Below are 27,153 nucleotides of genomic sequence, written 5' to 3'. Positions count from 1 at the left end.
CACGCAGGTGAAGTCGGTTCGACCGGTTTGGTTCTTTTTTGGTCTGGTTCAGCCTTATTTGGAGTATTAGAGGGCCGGTTCAGGTCCTGTTTTGGGTCGAGTCGTGTGGTCCAGATTTAAATTGGAGCTATTTTTTAATTGTTATTTGTATTAATTAGTTAATTTGCTTGCTTAGGATGCTAAAGTTGAACCATATCGGTGTTGTTTAAATATTTATGCATTTGATATATGTTATATTTAAATTAAACATGTATGTGCATAATGTATGCCATGTAGATTTAAAATCCCACCATAGGAAGTATGTTATATGCATTAAAAATATATTATAAAGAGTTATAGTATATAGTATGCATGTTATAGGGTTTCTAAAATTTAATATAAGTGTTATATTAAAGTTTGAATGTCCTTGATAAATGTTATGGACGGATAACATGTCTATTGTTTTATAAGTTGTTATAAAATTGGATTAGTCATTAAAATCCATAACAAAGATAAGTTGCATGTTCATTTAGGTTAACAACTTATTTAATAGTCAAAATAGGTCGTTATCTTATAAAATACGGTTACAAACTCAACCGGTATATAATCCTATCTAAGGCTAGAGGTATTTAAGTTGACGGTCTACGGAACACCTCCTACATGGGATTATGGCCAAATAATTGAGAGTTGTTAACCGGTTTTATGAGCTTGCATGAGCGGTGTGAAGTAATAAAATGGTTTTATCACCTAGACATCGTAGATTAAATCCAAATATAAACGTTATACTTGGATAAATAACATAGACTTAGGGTATTTATTAGCCAAAATATACCTAAGCAAACATATACCCAAAATCTTAGAACACTTCAATGGGAGATTAACAATATATATGATATATCATTTTTAGCTCTCATGTTATTAAGAGTTCACATCGTGAGATCCATGCTCAGCTTCGTGTCGATTTTACCTCGACTGCTCCATTCGAAAAGTGTTTACATGGGTCAATAGCAAGGTGAATAGGGGACGTAGTTCATAGTAAGTGGGTGAAGGAAATGTGTCAACATATCCTACGGTCTCTTCTATTAGTTTGAACTATGAGATTCCTATATTGCGCCTGCTCTCAGGCGGCACTAGCTAGTCATTAACCATGGTGATCCACTAGGAGGGTTGTAACATAGGATTCGGAACAACCCAAGCTTTATAAATGAATAGGGTTTCATAGTTTTGTCTTGAACATTGTTTTTCCAATTCGGGGGCATATTCATACCGTTCTATGAAATCTGAAAATGGAGGGTCACACTTACAAGAGTTACTAAGTGTTAGTAAGTTTTTTACCGAAAACGGTAATTAAATAACTATAGGAATAAGAGTTATTCTAGAGATAATATTTGGTCAAGATTGTCTTCCTTTAGTGAAGGAGTATTTAACTGCCTCTCGGTAGCATCTATTCTGACTCACTAAAGTATCGTTGCAAATAAATAAAGAAATATGGGTACTTTATTATTTTTTGCTAAAATTGGATCTAGATGCATAAGTCTAATAGAATTTGTTTATTTTTCAACAATGTCACCTAATTATACAACCATTAGCTTTTGATAAATTCATCGGTGAAGGGTTTTCGAACTGGAATTCAAACATAAATACAATACTAGTGGTTGACGATTTGAGGTTCGTTTTAACGGAGGAATGTCCTCCTCTTCCCAGTTCAAATGCTAACCAAAATGTCCGGGAAGCCTATGACAGATGGATTCGGGCTAACGATAAAGCCAGAGCCTATATCTTAGCAAGCATATCTGATGTGCTTATTAAGAAGTATGAAGCCATGGTCACTGCACGTGAGATCATGACGTTGTTGCAAGAGATGTTCGGACAATCGTCTTCTTCGGTACGACAAGATGCTATTAAATACGTTTATAACACCCGAATGAAAGAGGGGACCTCTGTTAAAGAACATGTCCTGGACATTATGATCCATTTCAACATTGTGAAAGCTCATGGTGCTGTCATCGATGAAAGAAGTCAATTTATTATGATAATAGAATCTCTTCCGAAGAACTTTTTGACATTTTGTACTAATGCTGTAATGAATAAGATTGATTACAATTTGACCACTCTTCTGAATGAACTATAGACTTATCAATCCTTGACGAAAAACAAGGAAAGTGAAGTAAATGTTGTTTCACAAAACAAATCTTTTAAGGGATCTTTATGGAACGAAACCCTTAGAGAAAAAGAAGTTTGCTTCTTCTAAAGATAAGAGTATCCAGATGAAGAAGAAAGGAAAAGAGAATAAGAAAGCCCCTGCAAAGAAAAGCAAGAATAAAACACCAAAAGTAAAATGTTTCAATTGCAATGAAAACGGGTTATTATAACATCTATAAAGCAGGTCGTATCCATAGTGTCACTAAGATAAGGTACCCAACCGTATCCATCGACTACAGACCATTAGGTTATTATTTAAATATGATCCACTTGTATGTCTCTACATACATGTTTAAATTACATAAAATAATCTAGAATCTTAGTTTATTGGATTGAGTATATGCTCATAAAATAACAATTATTTTATTAAGAACAATTTCTTTATACAATGTTTACAAATTACGAGAATACAAGAGAGATTTAGGACACCACTCCCAACAATTAGTTAGGCCAAATGACATAACCAAAAACTCATAATACCCGTATCTAGTCCGAAAAGTTGTCTTAGGGATATCTAACTCCCTAACTTCAACTGATGTTAGCCTGATCTCAAATCAATCTTTGAAAATACTGATGCTTCTTTCAACTAATCAAACAGGTCGTCGATACGAGGTAACATATAGTTATTCCATATAGTTACCTTATTCAACTGTTTGTAGTCAATGCATAATCTAAGTGTGCCATCTTTCTTCTTTACAAATAAAATCGACGCTCCCAAAGGTGACATACTAGGCATAATATAACCCTTATCTATTAATTCTTGCAGTTGAGCTTTCAATTCCTTCAACTCAGCTGTAGCCATCCTGTATGGTGTCTGTGAAATGGACGTTATCCCTGGTATCAAATCTATAGTAAACTTTATATCTCTATCAGGTGGTAGTCTTGATAACTCTTCAGGGAAAACGCCAATGAACTCCTGCATTATAAGAACATCCCCTGGTCTTACCTTCCTCGGTTGAGAAACTGTTACATGGGCCATGTAAACCCCGAGCCCTATTTTTTTTACTTAAATATGATTAATTAATGTGTTAAGTACTTATGGTAGTATTTAATTGTAGGGAAGAGGCTTGGGAATGCTAAAGGAAGAAGAAAATAATCTAAGTGTTGATACCTAAAGCTCTCGGGTATAAGGTGTATTTGTGCTTGGTTAAAAGAAGGAAATTTGGCTAAGTGTTGGAAACCAAATGTTAATGCCAAGATGGGTTGAAGGCTAAAGCCTAGTGTGCAACAATCGTACGTGACCAAAGAGGTTAAGTGAGATGCTAGTCATGTGCTAACGGAAGGTAAGGCTTAGGCATGGGCTAACTAAGCGATGACCAAGGGGATGTTGTGCATTGAACATTGGCATATGTGATATCTTGAGTATGCGCTAAGGCTAAGAAGAATAAGCTAGTCCGTGCACAACAATATAAGGCTTACGAGGCGTGAGTGGTGGGCGAAGGCAGACGAAGGAGCATGCGCTAGTCGAGTAGAGGTTATGCATGTGTGTTAGTGATGAGCTAAGCGATGAGCTAAACGATGAAGAAGGGCCTTGTGTTGGTGAAGAAGTAAATGTTTCCAACTTAAGCACCAACCTTAGTGGGCTAACTGTCGTGATTAGGAGATTTAATCCGACTTAGTGGGCTATATTGCATCATAAGCTGATTTAAGAGGCATTCTTATCCAAGTATAAAAACATTAAAGCTGAAAGGAGTCTTCGGTTTAGCCATTTCACTCATGCCAAGAGGGAAGTTCTTGAGCTAGCCTAAAGATTGAAGAGTGTAGATGGTGACCTTAGGCTGCCAGAAGCAATCTCCCAAGAAATTGAGTTGAAACCTGAAGTTTCTCCAAGTGATTCGAGCTCTTGGTGATCATGAGCAAGGTGTGAATTTTTAAGGTTTCTGGGCTGATCAGAAGGAATCTGAAGCTCAAATGTTAAGCTAAGAAAGTTAAGACAATTGTAAACAAGTTCGTAGAAAGAAGTTTTCCAAAATAATGTCTAAAAAATGAGTTATTCGAGCTTTATGTTGAATTTGGAAATTTGGTTAACTAAGAAAGCAACGACAACAGTTGAGTAAGTAGGTAGCTCACTTGGCCGGGCAGAGGTGTTGGTAGACACGCACGCGAGGGCAAGACTGGGCGTCGAGCATTGCGCCAGGTTGCATTGTGAGGTGCAAGTGTGTTGTGGTGTGCGAGGTAGAACATATGGTTGCATTGAGGCTATGAGCGTTGGCGCATAGGTGAAGTGCACAGCGGATAGGTGTGGCAAGTGTGGCATAGCACAAGGGATGAACACATGTGACCGCAAGCCTAGCAACTCAATCTAAGGTATCAAGGGTTGCATGCGTTAGTTAGTATGCATTGAGAAGAGAGATTGATACCCTAAGTTAGATGCTAAGCTTGTTCTTATAAGTTAGGCTCATTAAGGAACTAGTAGCATTGACCAAATGTGTTTGCCATTTTCATAGGACAAACGTCAATAGGAAAAGCCTACCAACCATAAGAAGGACGCCCAAGACTATGGGTGACAAATTCAAGTATTTCCAAATGCTTTGATAAACGTATGATTTCCCTTAAGCTAGTTTGACACTTGTTTCTATTTCTATTATAAAGAGGAAGGTTTCTAGACAAAATAGTTTTAAAAGTTCTCCTTAATACATACTTAAGTATAAAGATTATTCTATGAAAGCGTTATTTGAGTCTTCCCATTCTTATGTTTTATGAGGCATACATTAAACATCTCTTCATGTTAGCTTACTTCTGTTTCAAAGTATGCTTTTAAACCATGAATGAGGTTTATGATGAACCCGATACTGAAGGACTTTGAGAAGGTTTCCGGGCCCTAGTACCTAAGGTATGACGGTACTAAGTTATTATCACGTGCACGTAGGTATAGTTGACATTGGTTGTGTTGAGATTACTTCGCACCAACTAAGGATTGACGTTGAGGGATTGAACAAAAAGGTTCTTTCTCAATTAAGAATTATGATGTTTAATGATTTTCAGTAGTTTTATGTTCAGAAGTTGTAAGTATGAATTTTCTTGGCTTTTCCAGTACATGTGTTTTTAGATAGTCATTCACTGGGCTAGTAGCTCATTCTTTTCAAATGTTTTCATTTTCCTCAGGTAGTGGACAACTTCCCAGAGGATAGCAGTGCCACTGCTCTGCCACTCAAAAGACAGAAGAGAAGTTTTAGGTGTTTACCTCAGTTATGTCTATGTTAATGCCATGTATATGGTTAGGGACTAGTAAGGAAGTGTTGGGACCCACTAAGTTTTGTATAGTAAATATGTTATGCATTTCTGTGTGTTGAACCCTTGATATTCTTAGTTTAACCTGGACATAATATTGGTATGATATATGTTGTGTTTGTATGGCTAGGGTTATTTAAGTAGGTCATGGAAGTCTAGATGGGCAGTGGATGCCATAAGAGGGTTAGTAATTGTTGCTACACAGTCTCTTTTTAATTAAGAGAGTAGTAATCTGGGAGGGGGTGTGACAGGCCAAGTATGCTGCACAACCTTTACTCAATAGCTTCTTGGCCTTTACTACTGAAATCAAACAAGTAAGAAATGTCTTCCTTTCCCCGGTAAACATTATCTCTGCCTAAGAAATATCTTCCTTTCCTCTGTAAACATCATCTCTACCTGACCTGGTAATCTGAATATCACTTCTTTCTTATGAAAATCAACCGATGCATGATATTTAAACAAGAAATCCATCTCCAGAATAACATCAAACTCTAACAGTTCTAATGGAATCAAATCAATCTCCATGTCTGTTTCTCTATAAGAAGTACATGGTTTCTATAGTAATTATTAACTATTAACACATCACCAACAGAGGTAGAAATAACTAACTCCGTAGGCATAGTTTCTAGCATCATATCAATATTTAATGCAAACATGCTAGAAAAAAAATGAATGAGTCTCTCCTGGATCAAATAGTACATGTGCAGGTTTATCATGGATAAAGACCGTACCAGTAACGACATCTGGTGCATCCTCAGCCTCCTACTGGGTTATAGCGTAAACCTTGCTTTGCTGCCGTGACTGTCCTGCTACACCTTTCTGTTTGGCACTACTAGTGCCCTCATCACCTGGTGTGCCTACCTTAGGCTGCATCACTGTCTGGGATGTTGCCTTTTGCTCAGTCTGTGCTCCTAAAATCAATTGGGGACATTCCTTCCTGTAATGCCCAGGTTGTCCACATTGATAGCAAACATTTTGTCCCTTATAACACCATCCTGAATGAAATTTGCCACATCTGGTACACTAGGGTTTGCTACCTATACTGGCCACTGGCTCCCCTGAATGTCCTAATCTAGATCCCTCAGTTGTGTGGTTGGATCTTTATCTGCATCTCCTCTGTTGATTACCTGATGTATACCCTGAAAGGTCACTAGCCCACTAAAATAAGGCTTAAAATTTCTTCTTTCAGACTCTCCTGGAGTAAATTTTCTTTTCTCCCCTCTGAAGACTTCCCTCTCTTGCCTGTCCTCTTTTAGGCTCTCCTCCACTCACATTGCAATCTCTACTGACTGAGAAAAATATGTCCAATTAGCTGTGGTTGTAACAAGAGTTCGTATTTCCCTTCTCAAACCACTCTTAAAACGTCTGCATCTGTTTTTTTTCTTAGCTATAATCGTAGAAGCATACCTAGATAACTTCGTATACTTCTGCTCATACTTAACAACTGTTATGTTACATTGAATGAGCTTCAGGAACTCGTTTCTCTTCACCTCAAGATATGAAATAGGATATTTATCTTCAAAACTCTTCTTGAACTCATCCCATGTCATCACTTCTGATCTATTTCTTCTATAATCTACCACACTCCACCATTGCTCTGCCGGTTTCTGTAGTAAAAATGTTGCTAACTTTACCTTGCGGTCCTCAGGGCATCCAGTTACCTTGAAACATTTCTCTATTTGGATTAACCACGCCTTAGCATCTGCAGGATCAGTAGTACCCTCAAAAGCAGTGGCACCTAGTGCCTTCATTCTCTCAATGCCATACTTCTTCTCAGGATTTGTTGGTATAGATCCTACACTAGATGTCAGTCTCTCAGCGATCCTATCAAAGACTATGCCCTCCATTTGAGGATTTGTTCTGACCTAAGGGGTACTAGACTCTTCCTCTGATGTAATTCCTTCACTATTGGTACTCTAACTGAACCTGGATCCCTTCGAGCTACAGGATCTCCGGTAGGGTCACGATCCCTTTCAGCTATCCGCCAAGTCAGTCTGTCACTTTCTCGAAACTTAGTTCCTATAACATATACATTATCAGGCTCATAACATTATTCTCATGCTCCTAATCTAATGCATGACTATATTCCTAAAATCTTATGCTCTAATACCAACTTATCACACCCCTCCCTAGACTACTTTGCTAATCCGAGAAGAGATGTGAAGACAGTTGTTGCTAACCCTCTTATGGCAACTACTGCCCAACATACGCCTGTAAACCTGTGTCCCTCGCACCTATTACATCTGTTTAGCAGTTCGTAATTCACTTTAATAAACAATCTCAACAACAACTTAAAGCATACATATTACTATTAACCACAATATTGACTTCAACATGCATAACAGTTCCAAAAAACTAGTCTATTACAACCACTGTTCAACACAAGTCTACCCTGTTCCCCTATGACATGAGCATAAAGACTAGATTAATAAAACATGATGAACCACCTAAGCTTCAATTTTCTGAGGGTATGAGAAGTGATTGACTCGTAGAACTGCTAGGCCTCAGGACGTCGACCTCTACCTAGGGAGGAAAACACTAAAAAGAGTGAGCTAGAAAGATCAGTGAGTGACTTATTTTAAGAAAACATGCTTCCATAACTCATAGGATAAAAAACTTAATAATGAAAGATTCTCATTAACATACTAGGGTTCAGAAATAACATTTAGGAAGTAAAAAAACATAACATGAAAACCCTGGTTTAAAACTCATCAATATATCCTGTAAAATTCCTCTACTCCCTTGTTTGAACATGTGGGAGAGCCCTTTTTGTCAATCCTTACTAACCTTAGTTGAGAGATAGCCATTTTGCTTGATCTCATCAACGTCGATAACACAAGTCTTACGTGCACATAGAACTGAATAGGATCATGCTTACTTTACCATAACTTCAGTAGCAAGGATCGATATATAACTGGGTACCTTACCATACCTTCAGTACCAAAGCTTAGGAGTAGGTTTTCATATCATCGCACATGTTAACATCATTAAATAACATGACTTCAAACTTACAGGAATTAATGGATAACTCATTTAAATGCTAAGTCATGGCATGAACACTCAAGTAAAACACATGGAGATTTCATAGAATGTCTTTAGAAACATCAATCACCCGTTAAACTCAATTTCCATTACTAAAAGCATGCATTGAACATTGAGGTAAGAGAAACTATGCGTTTAACATTCATAAGTAAAACACTTAGAAAATATTTTAAAAATTGGTCACTCACTGTACTTTGGGTTACTTCCTTAAAGGATTATAGGCCTCCCTTATATGCGACTGCCCTGTAAGAATAATAAGAGTCTTTTGCTCTACTTCATTGCCTAAACATGTGGGAGAGCACTTTTGATTAATCCCTACTAACCTTAATTGAGAGAGAGCCCATTTGCTCAATCTCATCAACATCGATAACATGTATTACGTGCACGTAGAACTGAATAGGATCCTACTTACCTTACCATACCTCTGGTAGCAAGGATCAATATATGACTGGGTACCTTACCATTCCTTCAGTATTAAAGCTTAGGAGCAGGTTTTCATATCACCACACATGTTAACATCATTAAATAGCATGCTTTCAAATTTATAGGAATCAATGGATAACTCATTTAAATGCTAAGTCATGGCATGAGCACTTAAGTAAAACGCATGGATATTTCATTATAAAAATTATCTTTAGAAACATCAATCACGCGTTAAATTTAATTTCCATTACTAAAAGCATGCGTTGAATGTTGAGGTAAGAGCAACTATACATTGAACATTCTTAAGTAAAACACTTAGAAAATATTTTGAAAGCTGGTCACTCACTGTACTTTGGGTTACTTCCTTAAAGGATTGTAGGCTTCCCCTATATGTGTCTACCCTATAAGAATAATAAGAGTCTTTGGTTAACGCCTTAGATTCCTCTCAAGCTTAACTTATTATTCAAAATAACACATGCTGAACTTCAAACCTAGTTCGATGCATCATTTTCTTCCTTTACTATGCGATGTATCCTTAATATATTGTATTTAATGCATAACTGCACTTAACCAAATTTTTATCTTGCGACCAACTAGTGTGTGTGGCAGCTCACACAAGACACCTCTATGCGTCAAAATGTGTTGGCTTTGCTTATGCAATAATGGCTTGTCCACACAGTTTACTGGTCAGCTGCTTACTTATGCGTGGATTGCAGCTGCTTGCTTATTCATCTAATCAAAATTTCAAAATTTCAATTTCAGCTTGAATAACTTTAATTCCATGTACAATTTTATGAAACTTCCTTTTAAGAACTTATTCCTAAACATCTCAACTACCTTACTTTAGAATTTCATCTCCTGATTCTTTCCCCCAATTTTGGAATTCACCAATTCTTACAACTCGTCCGCATGGCCTTAGATTCTCAAACACTTGAAAGAATTCTTCAACCTTCAACTCAATTCCATGGAAATCTTCTTCCAACAACCTTGAATTAGCTTCCTCACAACTCAAGCTTTAAATCAGTTGCAACTCTCCTCCCTTAGCACGTTCAAAATGCTCAAACCGAGTTTTTCAACTTCAAACTCCCTTTTATACTAAGGTTGCATGCTTATGGAGTTCTTTAAATTGACAGCTAGCATACTTAACTCATTTGTAAGGCCTCTAAGCACGGCAAATAGCTCACTAATTAACTATTTAAGTTGAAGGCTTAAGTCTCTTACCAACGCCCAAACTTACGTTCTTGCTAGCCTTTTGCCTCAACCAACACATACCACGACTAATGTTGCATCCCCATTTGCTCATGCATCACAGTTCAACACATACATTGGGTTTACCCTTAGACACTCGTGCTTAAGCCTACAGCTCATAAACGTTTCCTTACCTCTAACATGCCTTAGCACTCCTCATTTACCATGCGTTCACTTAGGCAAACTCAAGTGCCTGCATACTATCCATCCTAGGTCTTCACTGACCTCTAAAGGCCCTTGACGCATACCTTCAATTACACTTAGTCAATTTTCCACCCTTAGGTTCATAAGCCTACAAATGCCCATGCATTCCTCACTTGTCTTAGCTTCCAAAATTTATCTAAGTGTTGGCTATCTTTTGCTACCTGAGAGCATATATTCCTAACACATAGAATATTTTCCTTCTATTAAACATTACAAGCGCATCATTCATTAAAATATACTTCACTTACTTTTGCATTAATGTTAACACACATCTTTAACACGTAATTAAGAGAACTTAAACTCAATTAACTAGTAAAACAAGTTCAGAGGTTTATATAAAAAGTCAAAGTAAAAAAAAATCATATCTTTCACATATTATACTTTTAAAAAATATGATAAGACGTTGAAGGGAAAGGTAAATACATATGTAACAGAATAAATTGATCAAACTCAAAACTTGAGAATTAAGTTTTGTTTGGTAACAATTTATTTTTTGGTTTTTAATTTTTAAGTTATAAATATTCATTTCACTTATAAATTTCATGTCTTTTTATCCTTTTACCAATGTCTTAAAAATTTAAGCCAAAATTTGAAAACTAAAAAATAGTTTTTAAATACTTGATTTTATTTTTGAATTTTGATAAAAATTTAATTATTGTACAGAAAAAATGCAACTTATTAATTGAGAGGAAATCTACCCTTTCTTAAATTTATTTTTTTTTAAAGTCAAATGGTTATAAAATTTAAGAGAATCAATGGTTACTAGATTGGTTTAAAAGAGTAACATTTTTATAATTTAGAACGAAATAGAAAACAAAACCCAAATTTTATTTTTAGCTTATACTAATACTAAGAATAGTGAATATATATACGGAAAGATAGTGAAGAGAGAGGAAAAAATGAATGAATTCTACTACCAAGAAAGAAGAAAATAATGAACGTGATTAAGAACAACGACAAGATCAATACCTCCACAAATCAAAGTCTCGTGCTCTTAAACATTTCATTCTCAAAGGAGAATAACCACAATCAATAGAGGATCGAACATAAAAAAAAAAACCTCAAACGATCCCATTGTCAAATAAATTTCAAATTTTATGATCTTCCATCCCTTCAAGGCCCACTTCTCCAACTACTTGCGTCCAAGCCATCACAAAATCAAATTCTCAAAATGAAGTTATTCCCTCAAACAAAACCTTTAATTACCGACCGTCATCATTTACTTCTTACCATAATAAAACCCAAACTTTATATATTACAACTTTTGAGCCAAAATTCCTAGGAAACTCTATTTATGAAACAATCCAAAAAATATTTCTATCAAATTTTTATTTTATTTCATGTCATCCACAAAAAACTCATTTATTATATGAATTTATTCTTGTTGTTCTAACATGCAAAAGTTATTTGATGGAGCTTTTAGATTTTAGATTTCCTAAAAATTTGGTATATTCCCTTGCCTATCTCAAATTTTCATTTCATTAATTTACTTTCTCACATTTATTTTCAAATTTTAATTGGTTCAAATTCTTATAATAATTATTTTTTTAAAAAAAATTATTACATAATTTTTTTATTAAATAAAAATGGTTGTAATTTAAATTATATATTTTTAAATAATTATATAACTAAATTATACTAATTTAATATTAATTTACTAAACATAACTAATTTTTTCTAATTTAAAATTAAAATTTACGGAACACTTCTTAAAACACGACTAGCAATATTCTTACTTCTTGGTATTCCCAAAACACAAATCCGTTGCACCGCCAAAACAGCGTTGCGCGATTTTAGCAAGCTTTGGAAATGGCGCATGGTTAAATGGCGGTAGAAAGAGTGCCGTCGTAACCCGCTCCTGATCATAGTTCTTAACCGGAGTTTCCTTTTCTGCCGACACAATGGGATGTAGCGACGAAGAATCCGAAGACGAAGCCGGAGTCTCTGCGATTAGGGCTCTCGGCTCTCTCTTCAAGTTGACCGAAGTCTTTCTCTGGTAACCACTCTTTCTCACCTACATTCTCGCCGGAAGCCGAGGGAAATCTAAACTAGAAGAAAACAGCTGATTTTATTTTAGTCACTCTGTTCGACTTCGCTTCGTTTTCCCTTCACTTGTTTGGGTATTGACGATAGTTTCTAATGGTTGCATTACAGGGACGATGAGACAGAAGTAGCTAGACGAGTGGAAAGTAGTGTAAGTCTCTGATTTCACTGTTTCAAATTGCGACGGTGATAATTATTGACTTCTCTTTGCTCACTGGTTACTTTCCAATCTACTAATTTCTTAGTTTGTTTCAATAAGTTAGCTCTTGATGCTGATGACGCCAATAACGAAAACTTCGGGGAGAAAATCTGTACCACTATCAGTGGCAAGTGTTTCATTCGTCAATCTCTTTGTTTGCCTAGCTTTATTTTATTTTGTTTTAAGTTACGAGATTTTTGTGGCAAAATTTGATGTTCACCTACTATTTCTGTGACATAACCATGCATGCCGATTGGTGCTAAAGGGTCAGTTGGATTCTTTTGGCCAGGTATCAGCTTATTACCGGAGGATATCGAACTTACAGAACAGATGAATGCTTTGGGGCTTCCTCTTTCATTCCACACAAACAAAGAGGTACTTCAGTATGCTAGTTCTATATATTACCTAGGTTAAATCACGATATTTTTCCTGCAATCAACATGTTGACACTCCTCTACCTCTAGAAGTGTATGTTTTGATTAATTAGTTTCAATGGTCTTTATCTTCAGTGAATGTTAATAAACGCTGAACTACATCGCTCAACTATACATCAATGTTGTATCAATTCTACCTTAGTACCACGTTAAGGTGTAATTTAACCCATTACATAGATAAGCTATTCCACATTTTTTTTTTGCCATTCTTTTGGCCATATCCTCATATAGTTATTGGAAATTATCAAAGAGTAACTCTCATGGCTGTACCATATCTTCTGTTTCATTTCTTCTAGAACAATTGCAAGTACTGTGATGAAAGCTGTATCTTGGATAGCTAAATGGATTAAAATGTTTTTATGCATTACCATAACCATTTGGTGGAAATACCTTTTTCTGCATTTATTCATACTCGTGTGATGTTTTGCCATGTAGCAGAAGAGAATTGGAATCACCATGGGTAAAAGAAAAGCAACTGTCAAGCATTCCAGAACCCAGCAAGGATTTCTAGACAAAGAAGTGGAGTTTCCCAATGCGAGCAGCAGGGAGGAGATTGTAGCTAACATTAATTTTAATGATGATGCCATAGGTTCTCTATGTTACTTGTCTATGGTGAACCAAAGTGAGAAATCTGATCGTGATGTTGTGTTGGATGCCAATGAATCCCATGTCATTTCTGGTGGAAATATTTCACCTAATTTAAGTGTCCTTATAAGTGGTGCTGTTGAAGAACAATCTTGCGACGTTATGTGCAATTTTGTGCTAAATAATGGAGGAGACCATGAGTTAAGCTTAGGTGATGCTGTCTTGGGGGATCATACAGAAGTTAGATCGAGTTCAATTGGTTTAGTTAAAGTTCATTCTCCAAGAATGTGTATGACAGGTCTTGATGTCGACCATGGCAAGCAGGAGGAAGTTGAACCACCTATGGAGTTGGAAGGTTCGTCCATGACTTTACAAGATACTGAAGTGCAGAAGTCCGACATTGATAGTGGCATTGGACTGCCAATTGTGCCTGAATCATCTCTGCTTCATACGGAAGCTGATTATAATGAAGATGACCACGTTGTTGGATGTATTGATGAATCTGGAGAATGGATGGTGTATTGGGATTCTTTTTATAAGAGAAACTACTTCTATAATATGAAGACACATGAGTCTACTTGGAATCCTCCTCTAGGGTTGGAACATTTTGCATTTTCTGATGCAAATTTCACAGAAAATGAACCAAGTGCTGGAGTTGTCCAAATGGATGTATTAGAAGACATAAAATCAGAAGATATTTGCGTGCTTGATGATACCAGGTCATGTATGAATTTAATTGGCGATAATGTCCATTGTCAACCACCTGATGCACTTTTGGAGGGCTCTAGTGTTGTAGCTGAGGGCTCCGAGCGTGTCGCATCTGTCAATACTCCAGTCAACAGTTATAAGCAATCTGATGAACCTCAAGAGCGGCAGATGAGTTGTAAAAATATTGGGGAAAATATTGGATGCAGGTTCTTGCTTCTTGTCTATGATTTTTATTTTTGATTTTCTCTTTTACCTATATGAGTAATTTGTTTGGACTTTGGAGAGGTATATCGTTTACTATTGTGATTTCAGTTGTGAAGGTCATGTCAAGCAACTATGTCATGAGAACTGCAGCAATGGTTTCCAGCTCATTGTTGCAAATGTAGCTTCTGAACAAAAGACCTTTGGCCATTGCAAACCTAGTAACATGAACTCACCTGAGATGGATTGTGTCACCATAGATGATGATGAAGGTGCAGTGGGTTTAGCTACTAGCAGGTAGCATTTAGAAACATAATTTTGATTGGCGCTTATTAGCTTTCTTTATCTCACCAAAAATTGCTCTTCTGTTTGGGCTCCCTTGCCGTGTTTCCAGTGCTTCTCATATGCCTCAGCAGGCAGATCATATGGATGGTGATATGTATTTTGGAAATGGACCTACCATATGTACACTGGGTACTGAGCAAAATCTTTCGGGAAGAAATAGGAAAAAGAAAATGAAAAGAACACGCAGACGTGGACAGCTATCAAATAGAAATGAAGGTTTATTTTTTCTGTTTTCGATATGCCTGTAAAATACTCAGTTTTTTAATAATCAATAGACATTTTATTCACGTTCCCATCATGTTTGATCAATTAGATCTTTTTGCCAACATAAAGGAGAATATGGAAGGATTTCGGCAGAAGTAAATGGACAGGACAGGTCGATTAGCTGGGTCGGTTAATTAATATGACATGTTTCCTTTGATTGTGACCTTATTTTCTATGGTCCAATACATTGGTCCTTAATTCACAATTTAATTTTTATCTCAAGATTGAAGATCATAAGAACTTGACACCCTGGTTAAAAATTCAGATTATTCCTCAACATATAGGATGTAAAATTAGTAACTGTGCCATATCTAGTCACTTTCAGTTCCATGCTATGCAGATAGGAATATAGGAACAGGAGATCGGAGTTTAGATTAACCCTTTACTTCAGGAATCTGAAGTAGAAGTATGAACTTTTGTCTTAGTAGCTTAATGTAGATCTATCTGAGAGGAAACAATTCATGGGTAAATATTGTGTTTTCCATTCTTCTTGGGACAAGTCTTCATTTGATGTTCTTCTGCAAAATTAGTGGTTTGGTGCCTTCATCAGGATTATGAACCTTATTTAGAGCTTTAGTATTATTCAACAATGTGAGTCTGATGAATATGGGTGATCAATTTTGGATGGTGCTGCTTTCTGATTGTAACTCATAACATATTACTACTGCCAAATTAGTCTCTTTTGGTAGGCAATGAGCTTTCTTAGCCTCATGATAGAAATAGATAATGAAATGCCATAAGATTTCTTCTCCCTGACAGATTAATTTTCTTCTGCAGCATTTCATTCTCTTGCAATCACTGAAGAGTATCCCACAAGTATTACTAAGTATTGGTGTCAGAGGTATCAACTTTTCTCCAGATTTGATGATGGTGTAAAAATGGACAAAGAAGGATGGTTCTCTGTAACTCCAGAGCCTATAGCTAGGCATCATGCATCACGTTGCGGAAGCAATACGATAATTGACTCTTTCACTGGTGTTGGTGGAAATGCCATCCAGTTTTCCCAAAGGTGATGATCGATTAACTTTCTCTTTGTTCATCTTCGTAATTGGTTAGGATGTTTTGACTATAGGCTCAGATAATTGGTTAGGATGTTGAATAGTTTATTTTCCAGGGATAATTGACTCTTTGCAGGGATATTTGAGACTTTCATGTATCTTATAGGCTCAGATAATTGGTTAGGATGTTGAATAGTTTATTTTCCATACGTATCAGTGGTTGCTGATTGATGAAAGTGAATTTGATCAGACTGATGTATTATTCTCTTTTACAACTTCTAAAAGATGTTTAATAGAATATTCCTGACAACATCTTTGTTTAATTATCTCGTTAATGATATTACAGGGCCAAACATGTTATCGCAATCGATATTGACCCGATAAAGATTAGATATGCCCAACATAATGCTGCCATATATGGTGTTGGAGATCAAATAGATTTCATAAAGGGGGACTTCTTCTGTTTGGCCCCACATCTCAAGGTATTGACCCTTCTAGAAAATTTGTGATTTTTCAAGTGCTGGAATGAGTGTTTGTGTTAGAAAACCAATTTCCTGAGTGTTTGGCATCATTTATTCCTATTTTTCTGATGACAAGTCCTGAATATTGTTGCCGCTGTCTTTTGAACTGTGGCAGTGTGGCTTTGATCTTGAATATTGTATAAAAAAATTTATTTATTTCTTGCAGTTTGGTTTTTATTAAACGTTCAATGCTATACTTCTATCTCACTTTTAGTTATATTGAATGTTGTTGGTCCCTACCTGCTATAGGCCGATGTTATATTCTTATCACCTCCTTGGGGAGGCCCTGATTACGCCAGAGTTGATATTTATGACCTAAAGACCATGCTCAAACCACATGATGGGTAAGCTTTCTGACTTTGATAGTTCATGCCCAGTTCAGGATGCACTAATATCATTCTTACCATCATCTGAACTTTGCTTTTGCCTGTACCTATTTAGATATTTTCTATTCAACATTGCTAAGAAAATTGCTCCCGTCATTGTCATGTTTCTTCCAAAGAATGTTAGTCTTGACCAACTAGCGGAGCTGTCTCTTTCTTCAGATCCTCCGTGGTCACTTGAGGTAAGAATATCATTTTTGTGCTCAATATCTGCTCTTGCGGACAATTGACAGGCTCTAGAATTGATATTTAGATATTATTGAGGCTGTTATGGTGCTTTTTGTGGAATATGAAGAACATGAGGGGTAGTTGAATTGTCATTGATAAAAATAAAAGGAGGGAAAAAACACACTAATTTACGTGGAAAACCCTAGTCCAGGTAGAAAAAACCACGATCAAATCTTATTATTTAGTTTCACTGAAATACAGAAAAACCAGATAGGAAGCCTTAGGCCTATGAGAGAATTACAAATAAACCCCTAGGGCAAACCGACCCTTTTTCGACACTCCCCCTCAAGTTGGGGCGTAAATATCGATCAGACCCAACTTGTTGACACAGTAATGAAAACTCCGTCTTAACAACCCCTTTGTAAGGACATCTGCAATCTGCCGATTTGAAGGGATGTAGGGAATACATATGCTCCCATTGTCCAGTCTTTCTTTAACGAAAGTCTGTCAATCTCGACGTGTTTGGTTCTATCGTGCTGGACCGGATTGTTGGCAATACTTATTGTTGCTTTATTGTCGCAGAACAATTTCATTGGAAGCTCACTGTCTTGTCGAAGATCTGTTAATACTTTCTTCAACCAAATCTCTATCAATATCGACGTATTTGGTTCTATCGTGCTGGACCGGATTGTTGGCAATACTTATTGCTGCTTTATTGTCGCAGAACAATTTCATTGGAAGCTCACTGTCTTTTCGAAGATCTCTTAATACTTTCTTCAACCAGATCTCTTCACATATCCCCAAACTCATGACCCTGTACTCGGCTTTTGCACTACTCCTGGCGACCACTCCCTGTTTCTTACTTCTCCAAGTGACCAGATTGCCCTAGACAAACATGCAATATCCAGACACAGACTTTCTATCAATAGCAGATCCAATCCAGTCTGAATCTGTATATGCTTCTATACCACGTTTACTAGACTTCCTGAACAGAAGACCTTTACCAGGAGTGCCCTTTAAATATCGTAGGATGCGTTCAACGACTGTCATATGTTCCTCATAAGGAGCTTGCATGAACTGACTAACAACACTCACGACATATGATATATCAGGTCTTGTGTGAGATAAATATATCATCTTCCCGACTAATCGCTGATATCTCTCTTTGCTAACAGGGGCTCCGTTATTAACATTACTCAGTTTGGCATTATACTCTGCAGGGGTGTCTACAGGTTTACACTCAGTCATTTCTGTTTCTTTGAGGAGATCTAGAGTACACTTTCGTTGTGAGACAGAGATACCCTCGTTCGATCGAGCCACCTCCATCCCAAGGAAATATCGCAATTTTCCCGGATCTTTAATTTCAAATTCTTCAACCATCTTTGTTTTAAGTCTCATAATTTCATCAGTATCTTCACCGGTCAGAACAATGTCATCTACATACACAATAAGTACTGAGGTCTTTCCTGAACTCGACTTTTTTGTAAACAACGTGTGGTCTGAGTGCCCCTGATCATACTTCTGAGCTTTACAAACGTGGTGAATTTGTCAAACCAGGCTCTTGGCGACTGTTTCAATCCATACAGAGACTTCTTCAATCTATAAACCCGATGGTTAAATTGGTGTTCGAAGCCGGGTGGAGGGCTCATATAGACTTCTTCTTCGATTTCTCCATTAAGAAATGCATTCTTCACATCCAATTGGTGCAAAGGCCAATCTTTATTAACAACAACAAATAACAGTACCCGGATCGTATTGAGTTTGGCCACAGGAGAGAATGTCTCAAAGTAATCAATACCAAAGGTCTGGGTAAAACCTTTGGCTACCAGTCTCACCTTGTATCTGTCAATTGAGCTTTCGGATTTGTACTTGGCAGTAAACACCCATTTACATCCAACCGTCTTGTGCCCCTCAGGAAGAGCAACCTGTTCCCATGTTCCATTTTTCTCTAGAGCTCTCATTTCTGTCCATAACTGCAGCCTTCCACTCGGGAGTTCCATTGCAAACATGTATATTACTTGGAACCATTACCGTATCTAACTGGTAGTAAGGAGCTTGAACTCAAAGAGATAGGTTACTATATGTCATGTAACTATGCATAGGGAACTTTATACATGACCTAGTCTCTTTTCTCAAGGGCAATTGGGAGATCAAAGAGACGCATCACGGTTTTCCTCTTCTTTCTTCACGTTCTTACTGCAGCTAGCCATCTGATCTATGGATCTTCGTTAGGACTTTCCCACACAATCACCTTCCCTTCCACTATTCTCGTTTGCTAGAGTTCTTTCTTCATTGTTGTCTTCCCCCATCAGTTTCTCCATCCTTCTCAATTTCCCTCTATTTTCTCATCATTTGCATCAATTTCCTCAATATTTCTCATCATTTGCATCATCTCTATATTCTCTGTCCACTCTACAATTATTTAGATCTCAAACACAATCATCAGTATACACAAACAGGGATATTTTCATACCTGGAACTGAGACCGAGTCAGACTCATGAACTGGAGCCGGAAAAGCGACAGGCAACACTGTTTCCTTCCTGAGATCTTCCTGTAGTAAGTTATCCAAGGACTTGATTAGTGGGAAGAAATAGGACTAGGAAGAAACAGGGCTAGGATGTTCAGGTTCAGCCGACACCTCTAGGAGGAATGGAGTATTGTGACCAAGTTACCTCTTCACTAGGATGCTCCCCCTGAAGACGGACTAACGGGAAAAAACGGGTTTGATCCCGAGAAAGTTGAACATCCAAAACACAAATACTTCCGAGGACGAGGGATGATAACACTTGTACCCACGGTTGATGACGAGGATAACCCAACAAAGACAACAATTTCTAGGCACGAGGAGCTGAATTCGTACCGATTGGGACCGTGAATAGGACAAAGACAACACCATCCAAACACCTGCAGAGGTCGTCGGAGGAATCTGAAAACCGGGTGTTGGGATACAATTCTTTGAAACAATCAAGAGGGAGTATGGAACGATAAGACACAGGAAGGCATGCGGTTGATAAGGTGGGCTGTAGCGAGGATAGCATCGCCCCACAAATAGGAAGGAAGAGAGGTAGATATCATAAGGGAACGAGCGACCTCTACTAGATGCCTATTTTTCCTTTCGGCTACTTCGTTTTGCTGGGAAGTATAGGCACATGAACTTTGATGGATAATTCCTTTAGATATCAGGAAATCTCAAAATGAGTGATTAATGAATTCACGCCCGTTGTCACCCCGTAAAATGACAATTTTTGTGTTGAACTGGGTTTCTATGGTCGCATAAAATTGTTGGAAAACAGAGGACACCTCAGACTTATCGGTCAAAAGGAAAACCCAGGTCAATCTAGTGTGATCGTCAATAAAGGTGACAAACCACCGTTTGCCTGTAGAGGTAGTGGTTGGTGAGGGACCCCAGACATCACTATGGATAAGACTGAATGGTTTGGATGGCTTGTAGGGTTGAAAATGAAACAAAACACGACTTTGTTTAGTCCGGATACACACATCGCACTGTAAGGATGATATATTAATATTATGAAATAAATGCGGAAAAAAGATACTTCATATATTGAAAATTGGGATGTCCCAGACGGTAATGCCATAACATAAAATCAGTCTCAACAGTAGAGAAATTCAAAGAAATAAAACTAGTCCTATAACCATCCTTAAAGGAAGTTTCATCAGTCAGGAAATAGAGCCCCCTATCATGCCGAGCAGTACCAATCGTCGTCCCCGAGCTCAAATCCTGAAACAAAATAATGTCCGGTGAGAAAACAGTCTGACAGTTCAGGTCCCTTGTAATTTTACCAACAAATAGTAAGTTATACGAAATTTTAGGAACATGCAGCACATCATGCAATATCAAACCATCAAACGGAGAAAGATGTTCTTTCCCTGCGACAGGGGCAAAGGACCCATCTGCGATTCTAATCTTTTCATTGTTGGCACTCGGGTGATATGATATAAAATGATCAAAAGACCTGGACAGATGATTTGTTGCTCCAGAGTCCACAATCCAGGGCCGTATACCATAATGCTAATAAAACCAAAAGACTGAGCCGTACTTGAGTGTGCAATTGTACTGACCCCAACAACACTTAAGTTACTCTGACTGTCAGCTTGAGGCGGAGTCGAGGTCTTGTCATTCACCGAATTGCTGACCAGAGCCCGTCCAGGACCAGCCTTGTCCTGTGACTGACGTCGTTTGTAATTTGGAGGTTTTCCATGAAGCTTCCAACACTGGTCTTTCGTGTGTCATGGTTTTTTGCAATGCTCACAGACAAGTGGAGGTTTCTTGTCATTGTCTGATCCAGTTGACTTGGTGGCAAAAGCAGCAGCCTCAGTAGACGTAACTATTGAAATATTCATGGCCCGAGACCTGTCTTCTTCAAGGCGTATTTCAGAGCACACCTCCCTCAGTGACGGTGTAGGACGTTGGCCTAGGATCCTGCTGCGAACACCATCAAATTTCGGATTTAACCCAGCCAGAAAATCATACACTCGATCAGCTTCCTCAAGTTTGAAATACTGCGTCCTATCATGTGTACATCTCCAGATAATCTCACGGCATAAGTCCATTTCTTGCCATAACAAGGACAATTTGTTGAAGTATGACGTGACGTCCATAGCTCCTTGCTTACATTCATGGACTTGTTGCATAAGGTATAAAGGCGGGATGCATTCTGCTTCTGTGAATACAACTGATGTATTGCATCCCAGATCTCTTTGGCAGTCGCGGTGTAAAGTAACGGTCTGCCAATCTGGGGTTCCATGCTACTCACCAAGAACTGATTGTAGCATGAATCTCTGCTCTCCAGATACGTTCGTGGGCTGCTGGGTTCAGGTTTGGCTATCTTCCCAGTTAGATAGTCAAATTTCTGTCTTCCTTCCAGAGCCATTCGGATGGATGAGACCAAGGAGAAAATAAATTTTCGCCATTCAACTTTTCTCAATAATAATTCCTGCAAAGTGTCCTATTGATCCAGATAATAAATTTGTAGCAGGTAAAGAATGGAAAGAGTTTACCGGGTTCTCGGAGCCTATCTGTAAATTGGACGATTCCTGTTGAACAATTTTTGAGTTTGTACCAAGAACCGACCCAAAATTCGCGAGCTGTTGCTGGAGGAAAAGAAATCTGCTTTTAATTCATTAGAACACGCCTCGGTCAGACCTGCCGGAGAGTTCGCTGGAAAAGCGACTGGACCGGCAATCACTGCAGTCAGAGAGGATCGGCCAATCTACCGCCGGAGGTTGCTGGTCAGAAAACCCACCGACGAAGCCGCAGCTAGTCGAGCCAAAAAAAGTCGCTGCGGCTTCGAACCCTAGAGTTGTCGATCGAACGGGTGAACTCTCGTCTGGGTTGCGCGAAGTCTGCTGGGAAATCGATCGGGTTGTGCGCAAAAGCTGCTGGAAGATTGACAGATCTGGTCGCCGTCAATCGTTCTGGATTCGAGGAAGGTTGGGCTGCGACCGGATCTGTTCGCCGAACACCATCTGCACCTGGGAGATCAACGAGTCCGCAGCTGAAGGGTGGCTGGGCATCGCTCAGATCTGGATGTCGATTCTCTTTGGATGGACACGATTTGATCTGTCCGTCGACGGATTGGGTTGTCGTTCTGACGGCACTCATTTGTTGAAGAAGGCGAGGTAAGGCGGTCTCTAGGTATTGTTGGACAACTTCCTTAATTGTGTCAGCTATCTCAAAATTGGTTGTTGAAAGAGACTCATCAATGGTAGCTAGAGTTTCGTTCCCTTGCTCTGATACCATAATAAAAATAAAAGAAGGGAAAAAACACACTAATTTACGTGGAAAACCCTAGGCCAGGGAGAAAAAACTACGATCAAATCTTATTATTTAGTTTCACCGAAATACAGAAATACTGCTCAAATAAATAGATAGACAGGAAGCCCTAGGCCCATAAGAGAATTACAAATAAACCCCTAGGGCAAACCAACCCTTTTTCGACAGTCATCCTAATGAATATCTAGGTTTTGCTTTTCATTGTGCAATGTGTAATGTGCTATTTGAAGTCTGCAGTTAGACTGTGAGCAGTAGTTTCTACTTCAAGTTGAATTTGAACTTTGCTTTTGTTGTTGACAAAATTTGGACAGGAAGACTCATGTACTTTCAATAGTAAATTTACAATTTGGGGAAGGAAGAGGGCCTGCAAAGCAAAGAAAAGAACATCGATGTGGTGCCTACCATAGGAACTCCTATACTTAAGTTAGTATTTAGCAAAGATCAGAGTAAGCTATTAGTAGGAAGAGCACTTTTAACTTTCATAATATTATAATCTCTTATCTATAGAGGGGTGAACCCTAGGGTTCTTATTATGAAAGGGGCTTAGAGATGCTAATTCAAGTCGATCGTGGAGGCTGAAACTGTGGCTCATAGGAAGTGGGCCTTTGTGAAGGGAAGTAGGTGGCCTCGGTCTGCACCTTCGATGCCGAGGCTGGAATATTAGGCTACTTGGCCCAATCACTTCCCTTCTCCTTGTTTTCTCTTCTCTTGGCCCGTTTTCTGTACTCCTTCGACCTTTACGTGATTGTTGAATTCCAATTTTACTCTTAATGTTCTTCTCTTTCGAGCTTGTGACTTTTGGTCCAAACCTATTAAGTTCTATTAACTCTTGGAATACAACAGTCACATGAGGGTCGAAGGAGTCTAGGAAACGGGCCAAGGGAAGAGAAAAGAAGGAGAAGGGAAGTGATTGGGTTGAGCGGCCCAAAATGCCCGCCTTGGCTTTAGAGGCTGAGGCCACTTCCTTCCTTTCACAGTGGCCCATTTCCTATGGGCCACGGTCTTGGTCTCCATGACCGGCCTAAATTAGCATCTTTGAGTACCTTTCAGGATAGGAACCCTAAAGTTCACCCCTTTATAAATAAGAGACCACAACACCATGAAAGTTGCTCTTCCTAATAGTATTGCTCTGGCCCCTTGCTAAATATCGACATAAGCATTGGTGTTCCTATAGCAGGCACCACACCAGTGTTCTTTTCTTTGTTTTGTAGACTATCTTCCTTCTCCAAGTTATAAATTTACAGTTTAAGACACGTGAAGGTCAGATGAGTGTTTCTATCCAGATTTTGCCATCAACAGTTTTGTAAAGGAATGCTCGAGTCTCTATCTTGTCTTTAGCAAACACATGCAATTGAAACGAATAATTCATGGGTATGATGCAAGCTTTCATACACACTTGAATCGTGAATGTGCTTGCTAACATATGCACTCCTCTTCTAATCTGTATATGTATAACTCTTTTTTTTTTTTTTTTTTGCTCGATACCGTTTTCCCTACTTCTGATAAATAATCTATTACAACTTGACGTCGTGTAACCTTAACACAAAAGCCCTTTCATCTTATCACGTACTTTAAATTCTAATTATTTGTTATTGTGTTCTCAGGTTGAGAAAAACTTTTTAAATGGCAAACTGAAGGCGATTACTGCTTACTTTAGCAATGGCTCTACGAGCGAACACAATGTCACCTAATGCTCGATATCATAGAGAACTTCTCCAGCAAACAGTGATGGGTAGAAGGTGCAAAATGAAGCTGTTTGTTTTCGTTTATAGTTTTCCTTTACCGCTGCCCTTTATTTTCTCTTGTACATTTTGCTAAGTTACAAGAAACCATTGAAGTTGTCGTTTTTTGCTGGCATCACAGGTGTTTAAATTATTGGTTTGCCAAATTAGAACAATTTGGCGGACATGGAGGCGGAATAGTTCATTGTACCATACACACAACTCTTACAATTGGTGAGACCCTCTTACATTACAAGAAAATGATTTACAGCTAGTTAAGGAAAATGTTTGATTTTTGTGGTTGTATTTATTAAATTACTGGACCCATTAGGGGAAAAAGGAAAAAGGAAAATGAAAAGAAAAAGCACCGTGACTAGGGGTAATTTAGTAAACAATATGACGTCAAATCATTCTGAAATTTGGGTTTTCACGTGAAATATCATTGAATCAAGTTGAACTCTCTGTGGGAGATGTTTTGGAATCTGATCCTATCGGATGAGATAGTTACCCAGTGTCATCCTATATTCTCGATTGTTACTAAATTTCATTACTAGATATTTTGTAACTTCTTTCTGAATCTCTGACTGAAGTTGGAAAAGCTGAAAATTCTAATCAAGATGTTTAATCTGATATGCATTTCGAAGATGCTGTTGTAAATTTGCGAAGAGCGTTTTAGCCTCTTTGTTTTGCAATTCTCTCTCTTTAATCATGGCTTTGGCTTGCAAATGCTTAAAAATACACTACAGTTCAATATTTATTGCATCTTTCTCCCCCTTGTGGTACTTATTTGGATATACAGAAGAAGCATGCTCTCATGGGCCAACGTTCCAATAGCCTCATAGAACAAAGATGGATATTTTTTTAGGCTTCAGTTAGATAGGGACTGTTGTTACAGATGCAAAGTTATTTCCAGTGAAATAAGAAGGTGATGATGGTTCATGAACCAACCTAGCGCACTCAACGGATTTGAAGATAAAGAGGAAATGCTATTCCTTTCCTGTTTACTAAATTTACAAATTTACAATCAAACCAATGTTGACTGCTCTATTTCCAGTCAACCTTGGCATGGCAGATAAGTGCGTGTAAAAATGTTAGATGAGAGAGTAATAATTTCGATCCCCAAGAAAAAGAAAAATCTCACCTTTTGAATTGTATTAAAGTTTGAAATATTTTTCTTAACCTTCAGGTTAAAAGTTTAAATTTTAACCTCACATTTTGTTTAACCAAGGGGGGAAAAATGGAAAAACAGTCTATTTTGAAGTTTGTGAAATGACTTGTATGAGTACTCAATAGTGTTCCTTCTAAAATATTTCTTAGATTCTAAATTATTTTTTAATCGTATAAGTTCTTGTAATTTGCCTATAATTAAAACTTTTGAGTTCAACTAATGAGGATGAGTGATTTAAGGGAGTTCGAATTTCTCATACTCCTACTCATACTAAACTGAAATAAAATAATAAAAAATAATAACAAATTAGAAACCACCCCTATGAATGGGAAAAAAATTATGCATTTTTTTAGTGTCAACAATTTTAAGAAAATATGTGTAGTTAGAAACTGAAAAAAAAAAAAAAAAAGAAATACAAAACAAACACATACCTTTCGATTCTCATTTACAGTTTATTATTTTTACCTTGTAAGATCTTATATGCGTACGGTTGACGTTTCATTCTTCATCCAAATAATCATTAAGTTTAAATCAATTAATTGAAATAATTTATTTGAACTTTCGTAATCTTCAAGTTTCCTCTTGATCATTATTTTATTATTACTTTTTGGTACATTCAATATTTAATTAATATGTATGTAAATACTAAATAAGAGGGTGGAGGGGCATGATTTAAGATGGTTAACTGGTGCAGGGGTAGAGTTGGGTGAAGCCAGACTTGTTTGTATATGCAAGAATTGATTGATTTGCACACCATTTCGGCCGAGGAGAGCCAGTCTGAGTCTGCTTAATCTCTCGTGGGTGCTTAAAAGTAAATTCCACCGACACCCTCCAAAGTCCAAACCCTACCTTTTTTGAAACATTATTAAGTTATGCTCTGCTGCAATGTGGTTGTGTTCTAACTTCTAATAACGGTGGTTTAATTCAAGTCTAAAACTCGTCCATTTCTTATTGAATATTTAAGGTAAGGTCAAGATCTCGCCGTTTTTATTTCTTTTTCTTTTTAAATAGAAATTACAAGGTTCCAATTTTTGGGAGTTTTAATCATACTGGACTTTTAATTTAAGCCATATTTGGTAACAATTTCATTTTCTTACTATTGGTTTGGTCACTCAATATAGGATCACGTTTAACTTTGAAATTGTTATGATTGAGTCATTGAAAAGAGAGGTGCACCTTACTAACATAGGTGGTAACTTTGAATTTTTTTAAGTTTTTCTTAACTATACTTTCATGTTTTCTGGATCTCTCTCGTTTGGATATGATCTCGGTTCATTTATGTCCCCCTGTT

At 37.6% G+C, this 27,153-nt stretch overlaps 1 protein-coding gene across 8 annotated transcripts; it reads left to right on the top strand.

The window, feature by feature from the left end:
* Positions 1-12,060: 12,060 nt before the first annotated feature.
* LOC120085727 lies at positions 12,061-26,803 on the top strand. Of its 8 annotated transcripts, none has more exons than XR_005484019.1 (14): positions 12,062-12,325; positions 12,484-12,523; positions 12,632-12,698; positions 12,861-12,946; positions 13,441-14,504; positions 14,611-14,796; positions 14,894-15,060; positions 15,886-16,117; positions 16,453-16,588; positions 16,877-16,971; positions 17,069-17,192; positions 24,578-24,712; positions 24,837-24,928; positions 26,557-26,803. XR_005484019.1 is itself a non-coding variant. In XM_039041889.1 (13 exons), exons 1-12 carry the CDS (start codon positions 12,231-12,233, stop codon positions 24,662-24,664), a joined length of 2,376 nt encoding a protein of 791 aa, XP_038897817.1. In that variant the 5' UTR covers positions 12,062-12,230; the 3' UTR covers positions 24,665-24,712; positions 24,837-25,177. The 8 variants fall into 8 exon arrangements, 4 of the variants coding, with proteins under 4 accessions (XP_038897817.1, XP_038897816.1, XP_038897818.1 ...); XR_005484020.1 differs by lacking the exon at positions 26,557-26,803 and adding an exon at positions 25,494-25,938; XR_005484021.1 differs by lacking the exon at positions 26,557-26,803 and having other exon boundaries at positions 12,061-12,325; positions 17,130-17,192; positions 24,837-25,177.
* Positions 26,804-27,153: the final 350 nt, after the last annotated feature.

Source organism: Benincasa hispida, chromosome 9 (genome assembly GCF_009727055.1).
Source record: "Benincasa hispida cultivar B227 chromosome 9, ASM972705v1, whole genome shotgun sequence".
Lineage (NCBI taxonomy): Eukaryota > Viridiplantae > Streptophyta > Magnoliopsida > Cucurbitales > Cucurbitaceae > Benincasa > Benincasa hispida.
The sequence above is the reverse complement of the archived record's forward strand: the minus strand, read 5'-3'. Positions and strand labels throughout refer to the sequence as shown.